The sequence below is a fragment of the Conger conger genome, chromosome 17, assembly GCF_963514075.1.
Source record: "Conger conger chromosome 17, fConCon1.1, whole genome shotgun sequence".
NCBI lineage: Eukaryota > Metazoa > Chordata > Actinopteri > Anguilliformes > Congridae > Conger > Conger conger.
The window spans coordinates 7,544,842-7,561,228 of record NC_083776.1 but is presented as its reverse complement, the minus strand read 5'-3'; the positions used below and the strand labels follow the sequence as shown (position 1 = coordinate 7,561,228).

Genomic DNA, 16,387 nt, shown 5'->3' with positions numbered 1-16,387 from the left:
AATGTGTCTGCAAATTACTGTATAATAGTGCTTCACAATTGACAAATGCATAATAAACACTTTTCTTTTTGCAGAATTATGGAGAAAAAAAACAACAACAATTAAATACCTCTTAATTCTTTATTCAAACAATGTAACTGTCAAATGAATGTAACAGCAGAATGACATTAGCAAGATTTAAGATTCGCACTTCATTGCTCGTCGCTCTGGATAAGGGCGTCTGCTAAATGCCTGGAATGTAATGTAATGTTCTGCAGTGAAGAACTGTCAGTTCACTTCACCCCCCAGAGGCCGCAGCAGGGGCAACGTCACGCACTTTCTGTGAACTGGACATTCCAAATTCAGGTGGAGATGCCAAATTTATACATTAAAAAAAATAAATAAAAGAAGATATATCGGGTACAGTATTACCAAGCGTGTATAAACCAGATTCAAACCCCATGGTTTGTTTTTTATCTGAAAGTCAAAATATGTATTTTACATAGGTTCCCATTGATTGAGTAATGAGTGTAGAAGTAATGCCAGACACGTCCAATTTATTGACAGCCTCCACATACATGGAAAAGTGCCACAGAGTTAGTGCTTTCCAGTGCCCACACAACGTCCCTCCAACACTGCAGGAACATCAGAACATTGTTGCTTCAACATTACATCAGGCTTTGACAGGGATCAAATGATATACAGTATAAACACCACAAAGGGACCTACTTGCTATTGGCGATGTGAAGCCAGATATCTACGTTTCTAAAGATTTGGCGGCTCACTGTTTTATACACAGCAGCGTGTCGAGGAGGTTGCCGGTGCGTCTGACGCGCGGCTGGGAGAAGCCGTGCTGGCCGAGCAGCTGCAGGTACTCAGAGACGCTCCTCTCCCTGCCCATCCCCGACCCCGCAGCCAGGAGCAGCACTCTGCTCGGACCGCTCCTCTCCTCATTCAGGAACATCTCAGAGACCAGCAGCCCACAGCCTGGAGCGAGCCACACGCACGCGCACGCACACACACACACGCAGACACGCACGCACACACACACGCACACACACAGACACGCACGCACACGCAGACACGCACGCACAGACACACGCACACGCGCAGACACACACGCACACACACACGCAGACACACACGCACACACACACGCAGACACGCACGCACAGATGCACGCACAGACGCACGCACAGACACAGACACAGACACAGACACAGACACACACGCACACAGACACACACGCACACGCATGCACGTACACGCACACATGCGCACACACATACACACGCACACATACACATGCACGCACGTACACACACACACACACACACACACACACACACACACACACACACACACACACACACACGTCAGCGTCGGGTTAACACAGACCTTACACTCCGCAAACCATGCTGTAGGTTTTTAAACGGGTTATCAGATCAACATATCATGTACTGCTGCACTTTGAATCGTGTAAAATGTACTAGACATGTACTGAAGAATAGACTGATCATTTTCCCAGGAAAGCTTTACCTGGAGAACAGATCCTTGACAGTTTACTCAGCAGCAGGTTGAGTTTTTCATCAGTGAAGTCGTGCAGAATTTTAGTCAGGATGTAGAGGTCTGCTTTGGGAAGGTCGTCCGTAAAGAAGTCCCCTGTTGGAAATCACCGTCAAACTCCACAATACTGTTTGATTATGCTCGACACCGAGTGTAAATATCTATACACAAACACAAACACAAACACACACCCACGCATGTACGCGAATAAACGCACACTGTACACACGTGTGTGTGCATGTAAAACTATAGGCTCAGGATGGGTGGGTATACAGACAAAATGGCAAGGCAGAATCTAACCTGACAACATGTGCATCACTGGACCACAGAGCAGCATTGTATTAAGAGACTCTTTAAAAAAATCTACTTGTGCCATTTTCAAGTATATTCTACTTGTCATGAAGAATAAGATGTGAAATATCTGAGCGTAATACAGTCAGGAAATCTCTGATTTGGGAAACGGTGAAACCCACCAGCGACGAACGTGATTGGGCCGGTGTGCTGGGGGGCGGGGCAGAAGTGGCTGCTCAGCTCCACCACAGCAGGCAGGTCGAAGACCGTGACGGACAGGCCCGGGTGCGCTTCCACCAGCTGGCGGGCCATCGCTCCAGTGCACCCTGGGTAAAAAGAGCGACACACCGGAATGTCTGTGTGGACGACTTTCACACCAGTTTTAAAAACACTACAATGAGAGTGAGAATGAGACTCACACCAGTGTGCAGCAAGCAGCCAGGAGACCACCCCCCCCCCCCCCTTCATAAGAGGGTGTTTGAGCCAGGTCTGTATATTATGCAATATTTCATAAAATAATGTATTTGTCCCAGGTCTGATGAGATACAGTATTTTTGATACATACTGGTGATGATGTAGGAGGCGTCGATGTCACACACCTCCGAGGTCACACGCCACTTTAAAGCGAGACAGATCGAAGGCTGTCGCCACGTCTCTCCCCGCCACCTTGGCGATACTGTCCATGGCACTCATGAATCGCAGAGTCCCCTCCTGAGTGCTGTAATAGGCCTCCTTCACCCGCAACACACAGACATGACCGCGTTATTACAGCAGCACAGCTCAGGGCTCTTAGAGAGATCATCCTGCAGAAGGCATTCGTCTGCATATAGTGCATCTGACCTCAATGCATCTGATTATATATATATGCATTCCGCAGGTTCAGTCGGCAATAACGACAGTTACCATAACCACCACAAACTCATCCCATACTGCTTATGACCGCTAGAGGTCGTATCTTTAAAAAAAAATCTTTTTACATTTTTTTACTGGATTACTGAGAAATAATTGTATTTAGCTTTATTTTGGCCCATCTCAATAGTTAAATGCCAACATTGTAAATCAGATAATAGTAAGTCAGCCTAATTGCCGAATTAAATATTTACTTTTACACTGAAATTATGCAGTATAACCTCACAGTTGCAGAAATCTGTAGTTAAATCCCTGTAGTTTACGTCCAGGCAATACTGGTCGATCGTGTGCCATTTTTTAAATGCACCGGTTAAAATGATAATTCTTGATGTTTTCATCCCACTTCTCTATGGCTTCTGCCTGATCGACTTCATTGGCATGAAATGTGTGAATATGCTGCTGTTAACAACTTTCTTACAGACGGGGTTGTGCACTCCACGCAATATTTGCCTGATATAATATAACACCGGGTCTATAGGCGACTGATCTAATGATTTTACTTTCATGCAAATGCAGGTCTCTGTACAATTTGATATATTCTTATGTAACGGTAAACTTACATTTTATATGGCGTGGGACAATCGTGGTGGTGAGATTAACGTGTCCATTTTTCGCTGAAAGCAGGGGATTTTCGCTTTCAATATCCGCTATATTTAAATAGCCTAATGATATTTTATTTTTATGTAGATACCGCATAGTGGAAAGTGAAGTTCGGTTTGCCGGTAGTGTCAACGAATTCGCGTGTCAACGAATAAACACGCATGAAGAAACCCCCTAGAATAAGTGAACTAACAGCTCCAGATTTAAAACATACAACCATAGTAATGTAGCATTCAATTCCATGCGGTGTTTGCATTCTTAACCCTCTGAAATGGCCGCAGATTTCTTGCTTGTACGACTGTAGCTTGTGGATTGAATGTAAACGGCGTATTGTAATATTGCGTGCAACATTTGTGCAATGATGTATTGCTTTGTTCATTTTTATGTGGATACAGATTAGTGGAAAGCTCTGTTCAGTTTGCCGGTATTTCCGCGTGACCGCGAATAAACGCGGATCTTCTATGAACCTTAAGAAACTTATGGCTTATTGTAACGTCAACTAACAGCTTCTGAAATTATTTGATAACTATAATATTGTAGCATTCAATTGCCTATGGTGTTTCCATTTTAAACCCCTTGAAATGGCCAGATTGCTTGCTCGAACTACTGAAGCTCGTTGCTAGTTTAGAACCGCGATAATACGCCTGGTGACGAACGTGTATTTACTTTAAACTGAGCTTACAATTTCACCTTCTGAAAAAATATATCGGTTATGGGTTATCAATTTTTTGTAACCGGTTACAAATCAGTTTCGGTTAACCGTTCACACCCGTAGTGCACGCCTCCAGAACACATCTCATAATCTCGTTGGGTTTCACACAGATCCAAAGCTGGTGTGAAACTCAGTACTGATATGAGGCCGATTCAGACTGTACTATACTGTACTATACTTGGCAGATAAACAGGAAAACAGTTTAGAAAGACAAACGGTGCCAGACAGAGAGACTCGACTGCTGTTGCCCCATTTTTGTAGTTCTTCCAGTCCCACCCGGAGGTCCCACACCTGAAAGGCGGGTTCGGGCGTGTCCCTGGGCCGGGGGCTCCCCTCCAGCAGGGCGAGCTCCAGGCGGGAGCAGAGAGGCCACACGTCCTCGTTGCAGTACATGATGTACCCGTGCAGAGAGCACTCGGCCGAGGACACCAGGTACCGACTCCCCTCCTCCGTGTTCCTATAGGCTGGGACACACCAGAGCCAATCACACGCCAGGAGCCAATCACACGCCAGGGCCAATCACACGCCAGGGCCAATCACACGCCAGGGCCAATCACACACCACAGCCAAACACACACCAGAGCCAATCACACACATTACATTTTTAACATTTGTCATTTAGCAGACGCTTTTTATCCAAAGCGACTTACAAGTGCATAGGTTCTTCCACAAATTAAAGCATCACATCCATAACTAGTAAAATACACATGAAGTGTTGTTCTAAACATATAGTCATCATAAGTGCAATTTTTTGGGGGGGTGGGTTAGACGAGAGGGATAGGGATATCAGAAAGGGGGCGGGGGAAATCAGGAGGGAGTACTAAGAGCCAATCACACACCAGGGCCAATCACACACCAGGGCCAATCACAAAATCACACACCAGGGCCAATCACACACCAGGGCCAATCACACACCAGGGCCAATCACACAATGACACACCAGAGCCAATCACACACCAGGGCCAATCACACACCAGAGCCAATCACACACCAGGAGTCAATCACACACCAGGGCCAATCACACACCAGAGCATGCCCTGATTCAAAATGACAGCACCAGCACTGTGCAGATTCAAACATAGCAAATACTGTCCTGCACGGAACAAGCAAAACACAGGTGTGTGTACAGGTGGGTGTGTGTGTGTGTGTGTGTGTGCGGGTATGTGTGTAAAGGTGTCTACAAGTGTGTGCAGGTATGTGTGTGTGTACAGATGTGTATAAAGGTAGGTGTGTGTGTGGGTGTGTGTGTACAGGTTTTCTGTACACAGGTGTGTGTGTGTGTGCGGGTGTACAGGTGTGTGTTTACGTGTGTGCGTGTGTGCAGGTGTGTGTGTGCGTGTGTACAGGTGTGTGTGTACAGGTGTTTACATGTGTGCGTGTGTACAGGTGTGTGTGTATGTGTACGTGTGTACAGGTGTTTACGTGTGCGTGTGTACAGGTGTAGGTGTGTGTGTACAGGTGTGTGTGTGCGCGCGTGCGTGCGTGTGTGTGTACAGGTGTGTGTGTGTGTGTGTGTACAGGTGTTTACATGTGTGCGTGTGTACAGGTGTGTGTGTATGTGTACGTGTGTACAGGTGTTTACGTGTGCGTGTGTACAGGTGTAGGTGTGTGTGTACAGGTGTGTGTGTGTGCGTGCGTTTATACAGGTGTGTGTGGTCTCACCTGTGGTTCCTCTGCGCGTGCTCTTGTTCAGGAGCTCTAGAGAGACCAGCGCCTCCAGCAGCTTCTCAGCCATCCGCACAGTGGCTGCCATTTTCCCAGCAACCTCCTCTGCGCTCAGCCCGTCCTCACTGGCCAGCAGGTCAAACAGCTTCAGCTTCGAGGCTATAAACAAACACTGCGGCAGAGTGACATCACACGTCACAGTGAGGCTCCGTACTCCAAACTCTGCTGCACGTACTCACACCCGCTCAGGAAAGACCTGTCTGTTTTTTCATTGGTCCAGCGCTCAGTAGATTTAGGGAATAAGGGAATAAATCGGGAATAAGTCTTTACTTTGATCCATTCCTGTCCCTTTTATAAAAACATTTAGGAAAAATTGGTGACCTCTTTATAACTATTCCGTAAGTAAAGATCAAGCTGCTGACCTGGTCCAGTCCAGTCCTACATACCTTAGAGGCTTTGAATCCGTCGATTATGTCGACAATCTTGTGCGGAAAGTTGGGGCTGTGTGGCACCCCGCCGCGTGGCTCAGTGAGGTTTGGCGTGTGCACAGCGCCCCCGGTGGCGGGGGCAGGGACTGCACTAGCCAGCGTGGGCTCCTCGCAGTGGGGCTGCCTCTCGGCCGTGCCCGGGTGCTCGGCGGCCGCGCTGTAAATCTGTCCCAGGCGCTTGCAGAAGTGATTCAGCGGGAAGCCCACCACGTTCAGATAGTCTCCCTGCACAGACTCAACCAGCATGCCCCCCAAGGCCTGGATCCCGTAGCCCCCGGCTTTGTCCCTGCGCGTATAAAAAAATAAAAATAAATTAAAAAAAGTTTCGATTCTAAATGCAATCTATTGCACTGTACTGTAGCATTCCCTTGTCTGTAATCTGGGTTCAGGGCTGGTGTTAAACCGTGCGGTCTGCAGGGCACTGCTCAACGGGCACACAGCAGGTCTCCATACGCAGAGCTCGTGTCAGCTCATGGCCTCATTACGACACGAAGCACCGCAGCATTCGTACTGAAGGAGGGCCCTTCTACCCAGAAACGCAAGCAGTGGGCCCCACCACAGCGCTGAGGGCTCGGGGCTGAGCGAGGCTCGTTCTAAAAGAAACCGCACTTCTTTCATCAGTAAGTCAGGGCATGTGACCCCAACCCTAAGAGACAGTGATTCTGCAAAGGAAAACTGAATATGTACCATAATATACTACTTTTAAAAGGTAAAATTTGTGTTAAAACATTGTTTCATAACCATTGTAAATCCCTTCCGTGTCGTTAAGGCTCACTGACATGTTGACTCACCCTCTGCCTGTGTTTATAGTCCTTAACTTCTGGTTTCAAAATATACAGTTGATGGGCTGTCACTCTGTACCAAAACATTGCACAGCTGTACAAGAATTCAAGTTCATTGGTTGAAAAATTGTTCTAATTGCCACAGCCAATGGCGTGGGGACTCATTCTGATTGTTTGTGTGTAGCTGCCCAAATTGCACTCCAGACAAGCTATCACTGAAACTCTGTATAATAGTGCTTTTTATCCAAGCAAAGACTATATCTAGTTATAAAACAATACCAGTTCGCTATCGGTTGCAACAAGCAAATTAGCTCAACAAATTTACAAATATCCACCTGAGGCAACACGAACATGGTAGCGAGCATTGCTGCACACATGTTGTGTCTCAGGTGGATATTTGTAAATTCGGCAAGCTAACTAATTGCTAATTTGCTTGTTGCTACCGATAACTAACTGGCATCGTTTTATAACTAGATATGTATTCTTCACTTGGACAGTGTAGTATACAGAGTATACAGAGTTTCAGTGTTTTAATAGTATACGCTTGGCTGGAGTGCAATTTGGGCAGCTACACGTTCCTTTTACGTGTTGAATCATGCGTGTTTAGCTAAACTTTTATTTGTCTCAAACTGTAAGTTACAGTTGCATCATTTGTGGTACACTATCATATCCTAGTTATATAGCCAGCTAGTAACGGGGGGCGGCCTGTAGCGGAGTGGTTAAGGTAAATGACTGGGACAAGGTCGGTGGCTCTAATCCCGGTGTAGCCACAATAAGATCCGCACAGCCGTTGGGTGCTCCAGGGGAGGATCAATGTAATGTAATGTAATGTAATGTAACGTAGCCAAATAAGTTGCTTGCTCATAATATAGTTGCTTAGCTAAAGTGAAAACGTCAAAAAGACAAAACATACAAATAATGTTGTGCAGCACACTAAAGTCAACATTTCATAAAGTGTTCGGCGAGCATTTTCTTACTAGAACAATGTGAAAAGACGGCAGGCTCTGTTGCTTTTGTCAGCATCAACTTTCCAAAACAGTGCATGTTGTGGTGTGTTTGTTGCTGCAATTCCTCTCTTGACCGTTAGGAGTCCGAAATGACCCATTGTACCTTTAAGTCATTTCGGAGACAGTATTTTTTACACTGCATTACATTTTATTTGGCCTACGCTTTTATCCAAAGTGAGTTACAGTTGATTAGCCTAAGCAGGAAATAATCCCCCCTGGAGCAATGTGGGGTTAAGGGCCTTGTTCAAGGGCCCAACAGCTGTGCGGATCTTATCCTATCTACACTGGGGATTAAACCACCAAACTTCCGGGTCCCAGTCATGTGCCTTAGCCACGAGGCTACAGGCAGCCCTGTACACATTCACATTATAATATTATTATGCATATTGAATCCCACATTTTAATCATGGGTCATTCATTTGTTGCCGTTTGACCTTGGCTTTGCCAGAGTGATGCTCTGGCTGCTGTTAAAGTAAACCAAGAAAGAAAGTTTTGCAGAAGCAAATAAAACATGCAGGGGCATGAAGTTTACATTCTCTGACAAAACTGTTTGCAGAAAAACTGATCAGAGTTCAGTTTACACTATAACACTCACTGCAAACAATGAAGAGTACAGCCCAGGTGCCCAGTAGATTTTTATACTCACATGGGCTCCCCGCTGTTGACATATTCCCAGACCATCTCTTCAGACAGATCGGCGAACTTTACCTTGGTCTCTTCGTAAAAATCAAAGATTCTTTTCTCCATTTCCCTACCTGGAGAAAAATTATGACTGCCCCACTTGAATGGTCAAGCAAATGATAATAGCAACATGACAAATAACAAAGATCAGACCCTTAAATAATCCTTCCCGGAATTTACTGCACTTTGTGAAAAGCCTTTATGTTTATATTGTTCTTACCTTCCGGCTGATGACAGAGGACAATCACCACCCCAGTAAACACACTGTGTTCTTTACCGCTCAACCTGAAACACATTCATTTACACACAATTCATCACTAAACAATGTTACAGTGACTGTACAACTCAGTCTTCAGACTGCAGGGTATATCACATTGAAATGTGTGCTTTCTGGTTACCAGACCTGGGTTCCAGTATGTGTTATGGATTCAAATACTTTTCTGCCTTTGACTGAGCTTGCCTGGTGTATTGGAGCAAATAAAAGTACCCCGCCGATCTGCTTCTCTGAGCAGGCTCAAATGCTCTAGGAAAGATCAGCAGAGCACAGAAAAGTACTTTAATCCAATGCAAATGCTATTTGAACCCAGGTCTGCTGGTTGCACATGGTTTGGAGTTGTGTTTGAATTGATGTGGGACATTGCAGTTATATTTACTGAAACTGGAAACAAACAAAAAATATATACATACAAAGAAAAATACAAACAAATAATCTCTGAAGTGTTGGGCCTGCTCTTTGCTGGGAAATTCACACACAGCTACTGACAAGAGTAGGGTCTCGCAGGGCAGAATGGACAGTATGTAAATATTAACCTGGAAAGCATATTGTAGGCGTCCTGCTTGTCAGCTGGCTTCTCGAGGATGAGTCCGTCCACTGTCTGAGGACAAAATGGAGGAAGGCCAACAGGTGACAAATGCCACTGAATTACTTCTGCTAACCATTCAAAAACCACCTGGAAATCTGTTTATGGAAACATTCAACTCTGTATCAAACAAACGCATTGACTCCATGATTCAGTTTGGGATTTAGGCCAATGCGGAGGCCCACTGCCCATCAAAGTGAATTGCATCATGGGGGAAATGTTAAAACTAGAAATGTGACTGACGGGAGTAAAGCAATGGCAGGAATCCTGGAACCTGAACGGAGGCAAAGCGATATGCTCTCTGGAGGACATCTGTGTCATGCATAAGGACTTATGAAGAGGGTACAGAGGTTTACGAAGGGAGCTTAAATATGGCTTGTTTTAGTGCCATTGCCACTTACCACTACAGTGTCTGCTCCAATCACAATGTCCGGGGATTTCAAGTGTTTCTGAGTAAAGTACAATAAAACAAACCTTTCATCACCACATATAAACTGTGGAGGAACATCTCCACTTTATTTGTTTCTGCTTTCCTCAGCAATTCTCCCAGGTCCCCATTTAAATGATTTACAAGAATTTAAAGTGTACCAGCCTAGCTTGGCTTAGACATCACAGACCACAGAAGAGTGTGCACCAGCCTAGCTTGGTTTAGACGTCACAGACCAGAGAAGAGAGTAGCAGCCTAGCTTGGCTTAGACATGACAGACCACAGAACAGTGTACACCAGCCTAGCTTGGCTTAGACATCACAGGCCAGAGAAGAGTGTACACCAGCCTAGCTTGGCTTAGACATCACAGGCCAGAGAAGATGAAAATGTAGAAAAATAGGCTCCAGTTATGAGCACTGAATCTGATGTAGGTTTGTGGCAGTGAATGCTGCCTCGTCGCCTTCAAATAAAGACAGAAAATAAACTAAAGCTGTCGCATGGCACAATGTCACGGGCTGGTCGGAAATACAGATCTGCACAGACTGTCAGGACTGTTAAGGGGTGAAAGGTCATTCACTCACGGAGGGCATCCTCTTGGCCACCTCCAGGGCCTTCTGCCTGGCGGTCTCTACAGCATACTCATGAGGCTGCTTGAACAAGGACTTGTCCAGAGTCTCTTTAAACCATGATGGGACAACCTCAAACTTCAACCCCTACGACATGGATAACACAGAGGTGCAGCAAACCACCTTAAAAGGCCCATTTCAGATTCATATAATTCAGATTAAATAATAATAATGAGAATAATAAGAAAAAGAAAAAGCAAATCTCACCAAATTTGTCAGAATCTCCCTCCTCCTTGGAGAGGCACTGGCTAGCACCACGAGTTTCCCCGTCAGCTTGGACACAACAGGATTCAACACCATCCTAGTGCTTTTCCTCCTTCCGCCAGGTAATTCTGAACCTAAAAGTCAAAGTTGTTAGAGATGGGATTTTTTCATTCATATTCGTCCCTTCGCTTAAAGGTACCACGGACGTGCGGTCTGGGTAGGCGGCGCCTAGCCAGTGATGAAAAAAATAAATAGGCAAATAATAAATAGGCTACATAAATAAAATAATAATAATAACAATCATTTATTTTTTATGAGCAATAATGTCAGTCAATTGAAAACATTAAACATTCGGATTAATAATTGTCTCTCGACGCAATTCAGATTTAATTCACTGATTCGGCTCGAAGGCTGCGCCTCTCTCGAAAGCAAGCCGTTTGACAGATTCGCGCATAATTTACGTAACTTGCGACTGCCTTGACCTGTGAATCCCCCCTTATAAGGTAACATGTTCCCGCGCTTTTACATCAGTCTGACGATCGCGAGCCTGGCTGAAGTATTTCGCTTGAAGAAAAAACGTTTTCAGGCTTATCCAACCGAATCCAAAACGATTTGATAGAAGCCCTTACTAATGGAAAGGTCTATTTATTTTCTTAGTTAGCGTTAACTGCAGCTATCACTCAATATTTCTGTAATAGATTTACAGTAATATTGATGTCAAATTATTTTATTTATTGAATGGAAAGTGGCCCATCCGCAACATTTTGTCTTGAAAGTAGGTTAGGCTAAGGCTAGCTTAGCTAAGCATTCTGTAAGACCGACATTAATGTCAACGTAGCTGACGTTATTCATTGGCTGTTTTACCGGGTGTCAGCCATTGTATTGACACATGCTTTACGTTATAAGTAGTCTATATTTGCAGTTGACGGGTGAAAATACTATAGCGATCATACTAATCACTGTACATTTTGGCAATTAAAGAAGTTATATTCACTGTTATGTTTGTAGTTGTTTTAATGTTGACTGTTAGTATTGCATATTTCCATGTTTATCTTCAGGAGTTTTGTTTACCTAGCTCATAGCATAGCTTCCTACTTGGATTGTTTACAATGGCATGGCAACAAGTATCAATGGCATACAATTGAGATTCTATGTGGAGACCTCCCTCGTTGACGCTCGCAGCGCAGTGAGAAAAGCCACAACACAGTGTAGGGACTACAACTTCCACATTCCCACAGGAAAATTCCGCGACGTCCATCACGAATGACGTCTAACTTGGTTCAGCCAATCCCGTAATGGCGGGAGCAATAAACGGTCCCGTATAAGAGCAAGACACGTTCTTGGGATCTCTCTTCTGCTTTTTTTTCCTTCTGCTTCTTCTCTTCGACGCACCTTTTTTGGCCATTCGCTTCAGCTCATCTGCTCCGAGACTCGGACAGAGGCTGAATGCTGCACAGCGCACTACCAGGCCTACGGACACACCCAATTGCCTCGTGGTAACTTCCTGGCCTATAGCGAGTGGAAACTGGTGTACGCGGAACGCTACATCAGTTTACCCCTGCAAAGCTCACCAAAGAACAACTGCAACGAACATCCTTCCAGCAACCGAGTGGACCAGACAACAACGCGCGGCTTAGACGCATCGCTCCAGGACACGCATTAACAGCACCATCGCGGCTCCTATAAGGACAGCACGTCTTTTGGATCCAATGCGTATGGACTCTTCCAATGCGTATGGAAGAGAACAAACATTCGGGCATAGCCAGTGTTTAGTTTAGTCTTAACTGTTTTTTGTGAATCTGTGTTTCAATATTTACCATCCTACCATTGTAATGTGTTTGGTTAGCTACATATATATGTACGTGAATTGATTCGCCGTCTTTTGCGCATATATAGAGTAAAACTACGCAAGTAGTCCCTTCTCACAGCTAACTAACTCATTACCACACCCAACTCTATCTTACTCAAGCTAGCTACTCCCACCTTTCCTTTGTTCAAGCGACACGCGCGCTCGCGCGCGCCCACACACACACACACATACACGCCCTAACTTAACCTACTAATTTACCCAACTAAATTTCCGTTAGTTTATCTGTTATGTGTTTGTATGTTTGTTTAATAAATATATTTTATTAAACCCCGGTGTCCGTTTTGGAATCGCATCGACATGAGAGCCGAGTTAAAGCAGTCTTTCGAAGAACTTCCAACCTTCAGGTTATCGGTATGTTTAATCTTTAATATTGGTTATTTTAATTATTAATTAAAATACTAAATTTGTGGTTAGATATTTCTGATAACAGTAATTTTATGAGACTGATTACTTTTTTTTAGCAGTTATACTGCTGCATAACATTAACTGGCGCCCCGGTTTCGTAGAGTAAAATCCCTACGTTATTTGGCGGCCCGTGCGAGGACCCTACATAATTTGGAGCCCCGTGCGAGGACCCCTAAATATTTTGGTGCCCTGTGTGAGGACCCATACAACAGCTACACAATGCTGCTCTCGATGACTGTTTCTATCATGCAACAAAAACGTTACATTTAGCTAACATAATGGTAACGTTAAGAAGCCTTTCGTGTTCTAAAACATCCCAATAAATAAATGATAAATACATGACGATAAATGGCATATGACTATCACTATGAATATAAACTATTTTAAAACTAGTTTAATAGCGTTCTAAATGTCTTTCTGATTAGTGTCAGCCTAGTCACCCCGAGACTCCCCGCACCAGCCCTGGTACAATGGGTAAGATGTTTTGTGTTAAAACATTGTTATAAGACCATTGTAAATCGCTTCCTATCACAGAAAAAGAATCACTGACATGACTCACCCTTATAGTCCTTCAATTTGGGTTTCTAAATATACAGTTGACGAGCCGTCAGCGCGTTCGCAGAGTAGGGGAGGATGATACACAGTGTTGTGGTTACAAGGCGTTTGTTGTTTCTAATTGTTTTTGACCGTTAGAAGTTACCTATTGTACCTGTAAGTACCCAGCATGCTCTGATGCTAAAACAGCCCTAAGCGCGCATGCGCCCGTGTCAAACATGGCGGCCTCCATGAACTGGCTTCATGCACCAGTTTGCAGGTGCCGGAGGGATCCATGGAGCCGGTAGGTGGGTTTATTCATCCCCGTGGCATGTACACATGGTCGCAGGGACTGGTCTGTTTGATTTGGACAGATAATGGAGTCCACTCTTTGATAGGGTGAGTGGGTCATTTTAAGATAGATTATGCATTAGACTCACGCTCAAAGAGCGATCGTTCGTTTCTGGATTTAAAGAGAACACGACACAGCAAAAAGGTCAGTTAAAAAAGTTGCAGATATCAAAAATCAATCTTATTTTACAAAACATCCATGGCAGTGATATAATTTGGTAATTTGATGTTACTCAAGCGAGATAGTTCCCGAGAAGTTTCCAACGCGTATTTCCAAAGTATTTTCAAAACTTTCCAAGTGAGCCATTACAATATAGCCTATATCTTAATTTCAAATCATGCATTGAGCCTGACAGAGTATGCTCTTAATACGACATTACTGGGGTATGTAGCAAAGCAAGCGTACTTAAATCATATGTGATTATGCGAAGAAGAAAGCAGTTAACAGGGATCCAACAAAACAAATATTTTGAAAAGTCTAAAATAAATGTGTAATCAAGAAATACCGACATCGCTGTCTCTGACCATACTTTCTTACTTAACCACGAACTTATTCAAGCCATGTCTGGGTAAATAGAGAACTGGCAAATACAAATGATGCGAGCTACATTTGAACTTCAAGTTAGTGCACTATTGCAGTGTTACACATGGTAAAAGCATACTTGCTCACGAAGTGACCTACGAGAAAGTCTTCCTTCCTTCTTCCTTCCTTCTCACACACTCTCTGCGCGTGCGCATTAAGGACAGCGTGCGAAAGGAATTAAAGCTCGAGCGAAGATGGTGGAGAATATAACAAGATATAAATGTGCACTCGGGTTTAAACCGAAATAGCAGGGGAGTAGCTTTCAGTCCTCGAGGAAAATGTCTACTAATGTTAACAAAACGTGATTGACAGTTTGCAACTAAACCATGTGAAATGTATATTGTTCCTCATGACAAACTTACATTATGTTTTATTTGGTATAATTTCGGTCAGATTATTCTCATCACTATTGACCAAGTAGGTTCTGTTTGCTCTACTAAGTCGGGGGTTGGCAACCCTGGTCCTAGAGAGCCGCAGGGTGTGCTGGGGTCCTCACTCCTGGTCCTGGAGAGCCACAGGGTGTGCTGGGGTCCCCAACCCTGGCCCTAGAGAGCCGCAAGGGGGTGCTGGGTTCCTCTTTATCTGACATGGTTTTGCACTACCTTCAATAAACTGGGGGCCACAGCAATTCAGCAGTTGCATTGATAGCTTCCACCCGTGTGATGTTCTGGTCTTTACCATGCAGCGCATTTACGTGTGTCGTGAGATGGCAGATGTTGGGTGGCTTTGCAGGTAGCTGAGTCTGCATCTGAGCGGTGCCTCAGATTAGTCATTATGTCTCAAAACCACAGGATGTGCTCGCTTTGGTGCCATCTCCTTCCTGCCCTGATTTACAATTCTTCTCTCGCACAGATTTCTGCCAATGTATGTCCGTACACTTTTTCAATATAGTCAATATACAAATCAGTATTGCAGTTTATTACATTGATATTCCCCTCAAATCTCGAATATGTATTCTGTAAGTGCTAACAAAATGCTAAAGGATATATTATTATTATTATTATTATTATTATTTATTATATACTTCATTTCAACTCAATAACATCATAGGTCAAGAAATTAAAATGAAAAGAGACCAACCTCTTTTTTTGATGGTCGAGTGGTGAACAAAAATACACAAAAAGAAGAAACAAAAGAAGAAGTACATAACTAGATACATTTGCACAGTGACTACATAGTAGAGAGTTGCAATTCATAAAATAAGTCTTAAAAATGGTTTGATTTAGGGTATCTAACATGGATAGGAAGGTCATTATAAAGCATTGGCCCATTAATACTGAAAGCACGTTTATACATTTTAGAACAAATAAAAGGAATGTTTAAAACTTTCATTGACACAGATCTTTAAGACATTTGTGTGAACAGATTATAATACTTCACTAGATAACTCATATAACACAGAGTCATTTGATGGATAGCTTTATACATTCAAATGCGCACTTTCAACTTATACCGATAAGCAAGCGGAAACCATTAAAGCTTACGGTACAAGGGTTCAGATACTGCCTCAGTTTCTTTCTGACAGAAACCATTAAAATTCACCATCTGACTTTGTCCATTTAGATGGTCACAGTAGGAGTCAAGGGCATTGCCCTGGGCTCCATGTAACTTAAGCTTTTCAAAGCCTTTCTCAGGTCCAATAAAATCACACCAATCAGGTTTTTAGCCTAACATGACTGCTCCAACAGTCTATTAGCTGCATCAGAGCAGCTTGGCATGAATGGAAGGTCTGGAATCCGCCTGTTTACCATAAATTAAATCACATGAGTTTGAAAATTCAGTAAAATAGTTATGTTTGTGTCTTACCAAAAGCTTGGATAAGATTGGTAAGATCTTGGCTGGAAATA

The 16,387-nt window shown here is 43.8% G+C and overlaps 1 protein-coding gene across 5 annotated transcripts in view; it reads right to left on the bottom strand.

The window, feature by feature from the left end:
- Positions 1-106: 106 nt before the first annotated feature.
- The window catches only part of asmtl (acetylserotonin O-methyltransferase-like), a 28,620-nt gene continuing 12,339 nt past the window's right edge, over positions 107-16,387 (bottom strand). Inside the window, exons 1-14 of one of the 5 annotated variants that reach the window (XM_061225797.1) lie at positions 14,620-14,686; positions 10,801-10,931; positions 10,549-10,680; positions 9,942-9,989; positions 9,491-9,555; positions 8,901-8,965; positions 8,646-8,754; positions 6,169-6,496; positions 5,720-5,894; positions 4,349-4,521; positions 2,436-2,568; positions 2,019-2,162; positions 1,519-1,641; positions 107-966 (exon numbers count right to left, since the gene is read on the bottom strand). In XM_061225797.1, the coding sequence (XP_061081781.1) occupies positions 761-966; positions 1,519-1,641; positions 2,019-2,162; positions 2,436-2,568; positions 4,349-4,521; positions 5,720-5,894; positions 6,169-6,496; positions 8,646-8,754; positions 8,901-8,965; positions 9,491-9,555; positions 9,942-9,989; positions 10,549-10,680; positions 10,801-10,893 (1,794 nt within the window). In that variant the 5' untranslated portion in view covers positions 10,894-10,931; positions 14,620-14,686 and the 3' untranslated portion in view covers positions 107-760. Of the gene's footprint in view, positions 967-1,518; positions 1,642-2,018; positions 2,163-2,435; positions 2,569-4,348; positions 4,522-5,719; positions 5,895-6,168; positions 6,497-8,645; positions 8,755-8,900; positions 8,966-9,490; positions 9,556-9,941; positions 9,990-10,548; positions 10,681-10,800; positions 10,932-13,631; positions 14,136-14,619; positions 14,687-16,387 lie in introns of those variants that run through there. The other 4 variants (XM_061225799.1, XM_061225800.1, XM_061225798.1 and 1 more) reach the window with 4 other exon arrangements.